The following is a 13,634-nucleotide window of genomic DNA, read 5'->3' on the forward strand; positions in this document are numbered from 1 at the left end:
CCATGACATGTGGGCAAATTATTTCACTTCTCTGAGCTTTAGTTTCCTCTGAGAAAAATGCTTACCTTATGGGGCGGTGCATGGATTAACTGAGATAATCTGTGTAAGCACTTCGCTGTGGCCTACAGTAAGTGCTTGGTAAATGTTAGTACTTCTATTTTCTGCTTGGGGAGGGGCTCAGAGTCTCTGAAGACTGTTGGTTTTGAGTCCTCCTCTGATCCCCTTCCCAGTGGGACTGAAGGGTCTGAAGGGTCCCACCTCTGACCTTTCACTGTCTAAAGCTAGGCTGGACCCAAGCAAATACAGCTCCCTCCGCCTGGCTCAAAGTCCTCCTTTGTCCCCTGGGGACAATGTTCCTAACATGTCCTGGGTCTCGGTAGCCGTCCTGCCCTGATTTGATGAATGTGTCACTAATTATTGTTTCCAGAGTGGCCTAAATTTGGGCTGCCTCTCCTCCTTCCTCCTCCAGTGCAGGGGCTGCAGCTATAATGGGAACAGGCCCTCTGGGAGAGCTGCCCTGCAGTCTGGCTGGAGACCCTCTTGGAGTGCACACTCGTCTCATCTAGACTGAGCCACAGGGACCTTGTCTAGGGCTCAGGAGAGAAGCCATGGCCTGCCCAGGACAGTCAGAGAGGGGCAGGGGCTCTCTTCAGAGCATTGTGCCCCAAAGAGGGACCCAGACCAGTGGAAGCATGCCCAGGGAGGGTGCCCAGGATGAGGCTGGCCTGGAAATCACATTCTGGGAGGACTGTGGCAGGGGTGAGTACACCCTGCAGGGGACTTAGCAGCTACAACAAAGCTGCTGGAGTCCCTCTAGGGCTCTTCCAAGCTGGAGGTTTGGTCTCTGTGTGGTTCCAAATGGCAGAACTGAGGTTCAGGGCAAAGCCCCTCCAGCAGGGAAGAGCGTTCCCCAGTGGTGCGAGGGGCTACCCCTTGGGAAGTGAGTTTGCCATCACTGAAGAACAAAAAGCAGAGTTTTGATGGACATCTGGCAGGGTCACCCTAGAAGGGGCTGCTGAGGAAGCAGGAGCTGGATAGAGTGACCTTTTGGCACCAGACTCCCAAGGTCACAGGATCTGGGGTTAGAAGGCCAGAGTTCCCCTGCCCTAGCTAAGGACAATTGAACTGCATGTTCTTGGGCAAATTGCTTGAACTCTTAGGCCTTAGTTTCCTGCTCTGCAAAATGGAGACAAGATGAACTACCAGCCACTGATACCATGAGGATCAGCAGCGGAGATCCATGAAGTCACTGCTGAAGGAGCAAGGCTGTGCAGCTGGTGCCAGTCCTAGACTCTGCAATCTCCTTCAGGTAAAAGGAAAGAGAACTGCACGGGCCTAGAGTCTGGTTTTTCTTCTCCCCTGGCCTGCCAGAGATGCAGGAACAAGACTAAGAATGCATCTGTATACCAGGCCCTGTGCTATCTCATTTCACATCCTCACCAACCCTTTGAAGAGGTTGCTATGGCAACCCCCATTGTAAAGAATCTGAGGCTCAGGAAGGTCATGCTACTAAAGGCTGCATGGCTAGAAAGTGGCCTGGTTGAGATTTGGACCCAGTCTGCCTTCTTCCCCACCCACCATAGCCAGTCATGACAGTATAACTGCCGCTCACCCGTCCGGGCACAAAGCACGTGGGCTGGGAGTTGGAAGAGCAGGGGCCCAAACACAGATGCTCTACCTTCTTGAGCTCAGTTTCCTCATCTGAACAGTGGGGAAAAGAGTCTCATCCACCCCACCTTCCAGCCTAACACAGAGAAATTAAAGGGATTCTGATAATGTCTGACTCTGCAGGAGTAGGGACATGCAGAGGAGAGAGGGGCTCCCAGGGTGAGCCACACCCACTGTGGGTTGCTCACCTTCAGGTCCCGGTGCACCACCCCCATCTGGTGGCAGTGCAGCACAGCCTCCAGGATCTGCTGGATACAGTGACTAGGGAGAGAGAGAGGAAGGGGTCATGGTGGTGTGAGCACAGGCCTCCCCTGGGAAGCTGACAGCAGGCAAGAGTGCCCTGTCCCCAGGTGCCATTGCCAGGCAGCACCTGACACTCACCTGGCATCCGCCTCACTGTAATACTCCCGGGCCACGATATCTTCAAACAGTTCCCCACCAGTGACCCTGGGGAGACAGGCATGGAATCAGCCTCCGATAGAGGCGACAGGTGCTGCCTCATCTGGAGGAGTCTCCAGGAAGCTAAGGATGGGGCCCAGGGACCTCAGGATCTCAGCCACAAAAGGAGGGGCCCCAGGGTCACGGGGGTGTCCCCTGCTGCAATGCCCTTCCTGTCTTCCAGAGCACCCTTCCATTAACTCCAGTTCCCTCTCCTCCTCCATCCCCGGCCCTTCTTCCCCACCTAACCCAGGCTGGAGTCCGGAGGTTAGGGACACTCAGAGCACATCACTAAGCTCATTAGGAGGCCTATGGCCTCCCCCATGATCAATATCTCAAGGGCTATTTTTTATCGATGAGACTGGCCCCATCACTGATTCTCATTGCCATACCAGGAACTACTGTGGCCTATCGTGTCATTATTGCTTCTCTTTGAATCAACACTCTTCAAAAAAAAATTAAACATATTCCAGAAGGAAACTTTATATTGCCACTGAAAATGGAAAACCAGCATCACTGGCCACAAATAGAAAAGCAGCAAAAATAAATATAGGATGAAAGCTAAAAGTGTTTGTTGGTGTTTTAGGAAAGTCAGCTTGCACTGCTTGGGTGGCAGGCCCACCACATTGGGGGAACTCTGGGCCACAAGAGGGAATTCAGCCCAAGAGGTCCAGTGAGGCCATCACTGGTTAGGCAGCCCCAACACCATCGGCGCATCCCAGGGCGGGGCCAAACTCACAGGTCGAAGATCAGGTAGTGGTGTCCCTCCTCTGAGATGCTGTCATGTAGTCGGACTGTGGGCAGGGCAAGGCAGTTGGTTACAGCGGGACACACTGCTGCACAGGCCCGCCCTCCCTCTCTCCCCTCCCATGTATATCCAACACGCCCCCCTCCCAGACAGTCACTGAGTACACACCAGGTGCCAGGTGCTTTGACAAGCACCGGTGAACAAGGACTCACCGCATTGAGTCCGAATAGACCTCAGGCATTACTGAAAGAGGGCTGGGCTTCAACACGAAAGATGCCTGTTTAGGTCAGAGTTTAGCGCCCTCCCCTCTCCGAAACCCTGTTTGGTTGCTGGGCAGGCCCAAGTCTTGGAAAGCCTGTGGCTCCAATCTCTGCCACTTACTAACCGTGTGACTTCTGGCAAGTTGCTAGGCCTTTCTGAGCCTCTCTTTCCTTGCCTGGACAATGAGAATGAAACTCCTGGACTTGCAGGCTTGTTATGAGAGTTCCAGGAGGCATGCAGTTGGTGCTCACTCAGTGCTGCCTGAGCTAATATCCTGCTCTGCTCCCAAGTCTGAGGAGATAATGGAGCATGGAGGCCAGAGGCAGGAGTGACAGGGTCCCTATGTTCTGGCATGCTGAGGAGCTGTCATCTCTTCACACCCCATTTACCCAGAACAGAGGCAAAGCTCCCAGGAGCCCAGGGCTCCCAGCATGCACCCCTGAGCTATTAGAAGGAAGGGCCTGAGTCCTGGGGCTGACTCTGGGGCCACATCCTGTCAGTCAAGAGCAAGTTCTCACAGGACAGGGCTCACATCCTTCCCCGCACCACAGCCTAAAAATGTCCATGCAGGGGCGTGCTGGCTCAGTGAATGACGATTCATCCGCACAATGGAAAATGGCACAGCTGCTAAAATAATGCGGCAGTTATGTATCTACTGGTTCAGAGTCATCTCCAAATTATGTTGCTTGGTGAAAAAGCCAAGTGCAAAACAGTATGCGTAGTACTTTTTTAAAGGATGTATTTAAGTTTATATATGGCATAAGTCTCTCTGAAAGAATACAGAGAAGCAGGCACTGGGGGTGCCTCTGGGGAGGGGAATTGGGGGAGTTGGGTCATGAGAGGAGATCACTTTTCACTATGAATCCTAGTGCCATCTGAATGTTTGCCATGTGCATATATTTCTGACTCAATATTGAGTCCCCTGAATTGTTTATGGCTCTCATATTTGCACATAAAATTTGGAGAGAGGCAGGCATCAGATACCCCAGAGCTGGTCCCAGTAGGGAGAGGTGGATGGGCACCAGAGATGGAGAGGGAAGGGGCACAGATTAAAATGAAAATTTAGGCTGGGAGCGGTGGCTCACGCTTGTAATCCCAGCACTTTGGGAGTCCGAAGCAGGTGGATCTCCTGAGGTCAAGAGTTTGAGACCAGCCTGGCCAACATGGCAAAACCGCATCTCTACTAAAAATACAAAAATTAGCTGGGCGTGGTGGCGCACGCTTATACTCCCAGCTACTCCAGAGGCTGAGGCAGGATAATTTCTTGAGCCCAGGAGGTGGAGTTTGCAGTGAGCTGAGATCGTGCCACTGCACTACAGCCTGAGCCAAAGCAAGACTCCATCTCAAAAAAATAAAAACTAAAATAAAATAAGATAAAATAAAATAAAATAAAAATGTAGGCCAGGTGCAGTGGCTCACCCTGTAATCCCAGCACTATGGGAGGCTGAGGCGGGTGGATCACTTGAGCTCAGCAGTTCAAGACCAACCTGGGCAACATGATGAAACCCCATCTCTACAAACAATACAAAAATTAGTTGGGCATGGTGGCACAGGCACTTGTCGTCCCAGCTATTTGGGAAGCTAAGGTGGGAGGGTTGTTTGAGCCCAGGAGGCGGAGGTTGCAGTGAGCCAAGATTGCCCCACTGCATTCCAGCCTGGCTAATAGCGTGAGAATGTCTCAAAATAATCATAATAATAATAAAATGAAATTTTAAAACATTCTTTAATGATGACATATATTTATAAATAATAACTAAAAGATGTTTTAAATATATTCTAAAGCAAAATCTTAAAGGCACATGTAATTCTGCTTTAATTCCTTTCAACATTTTTTTACAAAAAATTCAGGCCAGGCACAGTGGCTCATGCCTGTAATCCCAGCACTTTGGGAGGCCGAGGTGGGCAGATCACCTGAGGTCAGGAGTTTGAGACCAGCCTGGCCAACATGGCAAAACACTGTCTCTATTAAAAATACAAAAATTAGCTGGGTGTGGTGGCAGACGCCTGGAGTCCCAGCTACTCAGGAGGCTGAGGCAGGAGAATCGCTTGAACCCGGGAGACGGAGGTTGCAGTAAGCCGAGATCACGCCACTGCGCTCCAGCCTGGGTGACAGAGCAAGGCACCATCTCAAAAAATAAAAAAATAAAAAATAAAAAAATTCAAACATACAGTTAAGTGAACACCCAGATATCCACTACCTAGGTTCTATCATTAATGTTTTCCTATACTTGCATTATTACGTTTCTATCCATTCCTCTGTCCATTGGTTTATTTAATTTTTAGTACATTTCAAAGTAAATGCAGGCTTAATTTTTAAAGTGTAAATGTGTATTGGCCAGGCGCAGTGGCTCACAACTATAATCCCAGCACTTTGGGAGGCCGAGGCGGGTGGAACACGAGGTCAGGAGATCGAGACCATCCTGGCTAACACAGTGAAACTCCATCTCTACTAAAAATACAAAATAAAATTAGCCAGGCATGGTGGTGGACACCTGTAGTCCCAGCTACTCGGGAGGCTGAGTCAGGAGAATGGCATGAACCCGGGAGGCAGAGCTTGCAGTGAGTCGAGATCGCGCCACTGCACTCCAGCCTGGGTGACGGGGTGAGACTCTGTCTCAAAAAAAAAAAAAAAAAAAGTGTAAATGGGTATTTAACTGTATTTTTGGTGTGTAGAATCTGGCAATTCTATACCCGGGCCCTGCCCAGAAGCCCTTTGGTAAGTTGGTGCATCCAAACCCCACGTGCTGGAGTGTGGGATGCTAACAGCACCTGAATCCCTGACTCAGGCTCTGCTTCCAGGGAACCTGACCTGAGATGATATATGTAAGTATACAGTCCTTGAGAAGGCACATACATCATATATCATATGGTACCACATATCATTAAATGTTAATTCCAGATGTGAGGTTATAGGAGATACTTTAAAAAGTATTTGTCTTCTCATTTATCTGCAATAAACTTGTATTGTTAGTGTATCAAGGTAAAGTTTTGCAGAAGACTCTTCCCTCTCCCTGCCTTCCTCCATGTAGTCTCTGGGGAGTGAACCCTCTCCTATTCTTTCTGGTGGGCCATGGTCTCTAACTTCCCTTTCCTGAGTGTAAGAAGCTCTGAGAAGCCAAGCTGCAGCTAGAATCATCTCAGAAAAGGCTTTTAGAACCATGGCAACAGGCTTTGGAAGGAGCCCCAAGAAGACTGGGGTCCCAGATCTACCCTCTGACCCGGGGCCTCAGCCCCTTTAGAGAATGTCCTCAGGTCTCAGGGAAATGGACAGAATTGAGGGAGGTTTTCTCCAGAGCTGACTCTCACTCAGATGGTGACTTTGTGCTGATGGTAAGAGGCTACCCCTCTGAGCAGCTGGGCAAGGGGCACATGGGTTGGAATTCAGCCCCTACTTTTGCAATGCACCACACGCGCGATGGTACTAGAGTTGGCTTCAGTCCCTGAGGTCGAGTCACACCTCAGAGCCCAGGAGACAGGATTTCTTGTTTCAGGGCTGTTTTCACACACAAAGCCTCCCCTTCCATCAGAGGATGCTGCCTGAAGAACGACTCAGCCGGAGCCCAAGATTCAAGGGCCATAGGCTATCACCATGGTCCTGTCTCCTGGTGGAGTGACTGACGTGTCTGTGCCCATTGAGTCATTCTGTCACTTTTGACTGTTTAAAATATTGTCATAGAACAAACAAATCTGTAACCTAGCTTTTTATTTATGTAGCTTGATTCATGCACTTCTGGCATGCCTGTGATTTTCCAACAGTGCATTTTTTTCTTGGAGGTTGAAGGACAGTACTTGTTCCCTTATTTGCATGTCCCCCTGACACCACATTTGTGATATCCACTTGGGAAGCTAAATAGAAGGACTGAGAACAAAGGCTCTAGCGTCAGACTTGCTGAGTTCGTCTCCCAGATCCACTTCTTAGAAGCTATATAGCTATGGGCAAATGACTTAAGCTCTCTGAGCCTCCCTTCCAAACAGTAATGCTAATACCATTGGACTGCTATGGTCATTAATGTGATGATTCCTGTAAACCAGTTAGCACAGCACCTGGCACTAGGAAGACTTCGATAAATGGAGATATTGTCATCTTCATCACTGACCTACCATACTTCCCTTCCCCAGCACAAATCACCTACTAAACTTTCAGGTTGTCCCTAACACAGTCCAAGTCCCCTGTGCCTTGGGGTGGCCTTCTGGCGTCTCCCTCATCTGCAGGTGGTGATGGTACAGACAGCAGGTTACCGACCTCTCCCAAGAAGGATCTGGGAGGTAAATGCTTTGTGCGCAACACAGTTGGACTGACCTGTGCTGAGCCTCACTGACCTGGTCCCCTGGGGAATGGGCTGACCTGGGACCTCACTGACCTGGTCCCCTGGGGACCAGGGCAGTGGCCACACAGAAGCAGCAACCAGTAGTAACCTTGTCTAGATTGGCCAAGCAGGCTGAACAGGACTCAGTCCAGTTTCTTTAGGCACAAGCTCACCTTTCGGGTTTTGAGCCCACATCTGTACCTCTTTGCACGTCTTTGGGAAGATTACAATTTTGAAGGAAGATGCTTGGAGGATCAGGAAAGTGCACCCTCCAAGGACCCTTCCAGCCCTGACAGCAGCTCAAAGCTCCTCTGGTGTCTTCCTGTGCTGGATGCTTAGCTCTGCTTTCCAGTCCTGCCTGCGCATCGCCACCACCTCCACTCCCATCCCCCATCCTCACTTCTCCTGCACATTCTCAGTGCCTAGCAGAGACCTTGGCATGGGGTGGGTCTACGATGCACCTCACATCAGGTGAATGAAGGAAGGAGTAAATGACTCAATAATCATGATGATGATGATAGCTACCATTTCTGAGCTTTTACCACACACTAGGCTTTGTGCCAAGTGCTTTACTGGCGCTATCTCATTTTACCCTCCCAACAGTCCTAGAAGGTGGGTGCTGTGATTATCCCCACTTCATAGAGGAGGATACTGAGGCTAAGAGGTTCACAGTCTGCCCAAGCTCAAACACTTTGTTAACAGCAGAGCTGAGATTGAAACCGGGTGTCCGACTGCAAACCCCATTCTCCTAACCACCATGTTATATATAATATAGTGCCTCCAGTGATGACTAAAAATCCTGATGGCCCCGAGGAATGACAATCATATGGAGTTTTAGGCGAGAGGATGTCTTCAGGCAAGGTTGTTCTGAGGGAAGGTGTTGATTGGGGAAAGGGGGGCAGCTTAATGATAATGACTGTCATTGTGCTGTGGTCTATTTAATCATCACAATCCTATGAGATAGGTATCATTTCCATTTTCCAGATAAAACTGAGCTTCAAAGTGGTGGAGCAACATGTCCAGGGTCACACAGCAATGAAGCAGCAAACTCAGGATTTGAGCTGTAGTCTGTCAGCTCCAAAGCCATAACCTACTGCTCCCCATTTTATAGCTGGGCATGAGAGGGAGAGGGAGGTGCGAACATGAGGAGGCAGTGTTGACCTGAGATAGCTGCAGTTGTGCAGCAACACACACACACATTCACACATTCACACACACTCACATACATGCACTCACACACACATTCACACACACACACTTACACAGACTCACACACATTCATACACACATTCACACACACACGTGCATTCACACACTCCACACACTCTCACATACACACACACACACACACACATTCACACACACACTCATACACTTACACAGACATACACAGTCACACACATACATTCACACACACATACATGGCATTCACACAATCCAACACTCACATACACACGCACTCACACGCATTCACACACACTCCAACACTGTCACATACACACACACATACATGCATACACATACACTCACATGCACACATTCGCACTCACACATTCACACACATATTCACTCACACACTCCACACACTCTCACACACTTACACACACTCCCCTCCTTCCACTGGAGCTGGTAGCCTCTGTAAGGACCATAAGATCTTACAGTCAGAGATCACTCTCAACCCTCTCCATCACACAGCTGGGGGGTTGGGGGCCCGGAATGGGCAGGGGCTGCTGAAGGCCACACGGTGAGGACATTAGTAGGTCAGGGACCAGGGTTCAACCAGGGCTGCTCCCTGCCAACCCAGGGATGTCTCTCTGATGCTGGTCCCGGAGCCTCTGGCTGCTGTTTGTGCAGGGAAGGGGAGGTGCCTTCTGGGTATAAATAGCAGATGGAGTTGCTTCTCTCTGGCAGGAGAGTTAACCCTTGGGGCCCTGGGCACGGAGAGAGGCTTCCCTGCCTTGTGAGAAGGCGTGGTGGCTGTCAGAGTTGGAAGAGTCCTTAGCGATCACCTAGGCCCTGCTCCTCAGTGCGGTCTGTGAGTCAGCAGGCTTGGCATCTCCTCAGAGCATGTTAGAACTGCAAAATCCTGGCCCCATCCCAGGCCCAGTGAATCCGAGTCTACCTTTTCACAAGGTGCCCAAGATGCTGGTCCAGACAGATCTTCCCTCAGAGGATGGGGGGAAGTGATTCAGAGAGGGCAGTGCTCCTGCCCAAGGTCCCACAGCAATTCCCTGACAGAATTAACCCTCAAAGCCACACTTCCTGCCCTCATGACTCAGCACCCTGATAGGCAGGGATCAGCCCCCCCAGTTGCACAAGGGCTGAAGAAGGGGGCCAGGCAGTGAGGTGTTGTTTCAGAGCCCATTCCCACGGGTTCTGCTGCCCTGGCTCTGTCCCAGCCCGCCATGGCCCAGCCTCTCCATGCAGCCTGTGCCCGGCCTGCAGGCCACCGCCTGAGTTGGAGCTTGACGCTGTAGGCAGGCAGGTGCCAGGTCGAGGGAGGAGGGCAGGGCCACAGTGCCAGGCTGAATCAGCATGGTTGTGGGTTTGGGGAATGGGCCACAGCGGTCAAGGCCAAGCGTATCCCCCTGGCCTATTTTCATCTCTCCCAGAGCTTTAGAAGTTTTCCTGAAACAGCTTTTCCGAAGGAGGCTGCCGGCAGTGTGGGATGGGAGGAAGGGCCTTTCTTCACCTTCCCCCGAAACAAGCTGGCTCTGAGGATTGTGGAAACCATTAAAGACGCCCCCTTTCCCATCTCTGCTGCCTCCATCCCCAGAGAAGAGAGCAGCTGCTCTCCACCCAACCCGCAAACACCCACGTTCCAGGGTGGGCAGGGGAGCAGGGCCTGGCCCCCCTGTGCCCCTGTCATCGCACAAGGCTCACCGATGTTGGGGTGCTTCAGCAGGCGGCAGATGCGGGCTTCACGCTCCAGCTTCTGATGGTCTGAAACACAGAGGCTCAGGTGAGTCCCCGGTGAGGGAGGAACCGCCACTCTCCATCTCCCCCTTCTCAAAGCCTCGTATTATCTCCACCTCCCAGGGCAGCCCCTGGAGGCTGGGAAAGCTCACCTTCTGGCCAGGGCCTCTGAATTCTCCAGGAAGACCACAGGGTGCAGTGGAAAGAGGAAGAGGCCGGGGTTGCAGTGACTCAAGCACATCCCTCGCCCTCTCTGGCCTCCGTTTCCACGGCTCTTAAATATGAGGCTTCTCCAAGACTCCTCCAGGCCTGTTCCTCAGGCCCTATACTCTCGCCAGACTAAATGGCCAACTTCACCTCTACAAGCAGACCCCGCTGGGCCCTCTCACTTCGGGAGAGAATTGCACATGCAGTTCTCTCAGCTTGAAACACTTCCTCTACCTCCCATCTGCCGTTCACTGGCTATCACTCACTCCTACCAATCCTTAGTCTCAGGCCCCTGGCAGCAGGCAGGGGCCCATCCTCTGTGCTTTCAGAACCCCCGAACAGCATGACCCACTCGGTCTCATGGATATCTAGTTCCTTGAGGGCAGGGACCTGGTCTCCTTTGTACCCCTGACATCTACCCAAACACCTGGCACCTACTAGGTGCTCAAGAAATAACTGAATGAAGCTGGGCATGGTGGCTTATGCCCATAATCCCAACACATTGAGAGGCCGAGGCAGGTGGATCACTTGAGCTCAGGAGTTCGAGACCAGCCTGGACAACATGGTGAAACCCCATCTCTACTAAAAATACAAAAATTAGCCGGGTGTGGTGGCAGGTGCCTGTAATCTCAGCTGCTCAGAAGTCTGAGGCAGGAGAATTGCTTGAAGGTGGAGGTTGGAGTGAGCTGAGATCACGCCACTGCACTCCAGCCTAAGCGACAGAGTGAGACTTCATCTCAAAAAAAAAAAAAAAAGAAAAGAAAAAAGAAATAACCAAATGAAAGAATAAATGATTGAATGAATGTGCCTTTCTAAGGGAGTGGCTATTCTTCCAGAGGGCTGTTGATTCCCAGAAGCCACCTCCCTTTCAGGAGACTCTGGGACCAGGGACACAGAGAGCCCCAAAGAATCTGCAGGGGCCCACCCAGAGCTCTCCCACCTGCCTTCTGGACTGCTGTGCAAGTCTCCTGGGGCTCCCCACACATCCGGGAGAGAGGCCTTGTTCGGGATCTGCCACTGTGGCTTCTGATTCTCCAGCTGCTGGGAACAGTGGGACACATGATCCTACTCCATGCCCCCAAACAATCCTGGGCTGGGACCACCACTCTCCCCATTTTATAGATAAGGAAACTGCAGCCTGAACAAGCTGAAGCCTCCGTGGTGGCAGAGCTGGAACTGAAAATGCATTTCCCATTTTCCTTTTTGGTGCTTTTTTCACAATTTGGTAGTTAATGCCTTAATTTAACAAACAAAACCATAAAAAGAGATCTCTTTTTAAAAACTCTGTGCCAAGCACTGTGCAGAGGGCTTTATATGCCTTTCAAGCCCTCACTACAATACTTTGAGGGGGTTACTATCATTTTTCTGGCTTTCCAGAAGAGGAGACAGAGCTTCAGAGAGGTTAAGTACCTGCCTAAAGTCAATCCTGCAGTGAGCAGTGGAGCCATGATTCGTACCCAGACAGTTAGACTCCAGAGCTGGGCTTTCAATCCTGGGCTATACTGTTCTCTGTGCCCCAGCTCATAACCACTATCTCCACTTGCCCCCAATTCCCGAATAGAAAAATTAAGACCCACAGAAGGAAACTCATGCCAACACTCAGACACTGAGCCAACACTAGAACCCTGGCCCTGAATGGCCCTCTCAGAGTAGGCAGGTATGCGGGTGGGGGGGTGGTGAGAATGGAGAAAGTTCCAGCCCTTGTTCCCAGGAATCCAGCTCCCCTTTCCCCTGCCGCCTTCACTAGAGCAATCACTGGCTGTCCTCCAAGGGCTGCAGAAGCCAGAATCAATACTGAAAGGTGGCTTTTCCACCAGCAAAGCAATGAAGTCCAATTCAATTTCCATGGCTGAACTCCCCAGCTAAAAACCGGCTGCAAGCTAGGGATGAGGAGTGGGGCCAAGTTAGGGGGCATCCCTTGATTCCCCCTCCCTCCGTGGGCTCCTTTCATATCCTCCAGGGTAGGGGAGGCTGACTCCTGGGCAGAGGAGGGGATGCCCATCCAGAGCTGACCAGGCGGGGCCCTCTCCATGCTCCACGTCCCATGCCCTACCCCCCCCATCCCACCTCCAGCAGAACCAGAACTCAGGCAGGTCAAGGTCAGGCCTGTCAGAGTGGGAAGGAGGCTTCTGGCTTAGGCTATACATTCAGGAAGCGGAAGCCCCAAATCCAGAATGTTGCTGTTTTCTCCCTGTGAGTTTACCCAGGAGCAGAGAATATTGACAGGATTGAAAGAAGAAAACGCTGGCCATGCAACCGTAAACTTGTATCTGGTTACCAGACCTTATTGCTGGAAATGCTAGGAACTAATTGTATAAATCTTATCACCATCTTTTGCATGGTACAATTAACCTGCATTGTCACTGTTGAAAGCGTTCATCCTACTGAGTGTAAACATATACATTATACAATATTTCTGGTAAGTCTGTTTGCAGTGTTTTCATTTTCTAATATACAGAGAAACTTAAGACATGTAGGGACCATGTTTCTTTTGACCTTCGAGGCCGTGCTCTGTTATATAGATGGAGAAACTGAGGCCCGTTGACGAAGGAAGAGTCCCTTTATCAAAATCACTCACCAAAATCACTCTGAAAACTCAGAGCTCTGAGGCCTCTACCCCTGCACCTTCCCCCCACTCCTCTCCTCAGCCAAGGAGCTTTTTTTTTTTTTTTTTGAGACAGATTCTCACTCTGTCGGCCAGACTGGAGTGCAGTGGCTCGATCTTGGCTCACTGCAACCTCTGCCTGCCAGGTTCAAGCAATTCTCCTGCCTCAGCCTCCCGAGTAGCTGGGACTACAGGCACATGCCACCATGCCAGGCTAATATTTTGTATTTTTAGTAGAGACAGGGTTTTACCATGCTGGCCTGGCCAGGCTGGTCTCGAACTCCTGACCTTGTGATCCGCCCGCCTCATCCTCCCAAAGTGCTGGGATTACCGCGCCCAGCCCCGCCAAGGAGCTCTTTTTAAAACATCAATTAAATCCTGTCCCTCCTTGGCTTCCAACTCTCCAACAGCTTCCCAATATACTTAGAGCACAATCCAAACTCCTCGCTGGGTCCGGCCTCACCTTCCGGCCAGGAAGCTCTAG

The 13,634-nt window shown here is 50.9% G+C and overlaps 1 protein-coding gene across 5 annotated transcripts in view; it reads right to left on the reverse strand.

Annotated features, from left to right (window-relative positions):
• The window catches only part of CAMK2A (calcium/calmodulin dependent protein kinase II alpha), a 69,687-nt gene that overhangs the window by 34,096 nt on the left and 21,957 nt on the right, over nucleotides 1-13,634 (reverse strand). For all 5 annotated transcript variants that reach the window (XM_054555044.2, XM_054555043.2, XM_024246651.3 and 2 more), the window contains 4 exon segments: nucleotides 10,306-10,365; nucleotides 2,846-2,900; nucleotides 2,050-2,115; nucleotides 1,857-1,929 (listed from right to left, as the gene is read on the reverse strand). In XM_054555044.2, coding sequence (XP_054411019.2) covers nucleotides 1,857-1,929; nucleotides 2,050-2,115; nucleotides 2,846-2,900; nucleotides 10,306-10,365 — 254 coding nt within the window.

This window comes from Pongo abelii, chromosome 4, assembly GCF_028885655.2.
Source record: "Pongo abelii isolate AG06213 chromosome 4, NHGRI_mPonAbe1-v2.0_pri, whole genome shotgun sequence".
Classification (NCBI taxonomy): domain Eukaryota; kingdom Metazoa; phylum Chordata; class Mammalia; order Primates; family Hominidae; genus Pongo; species Pongo abelii.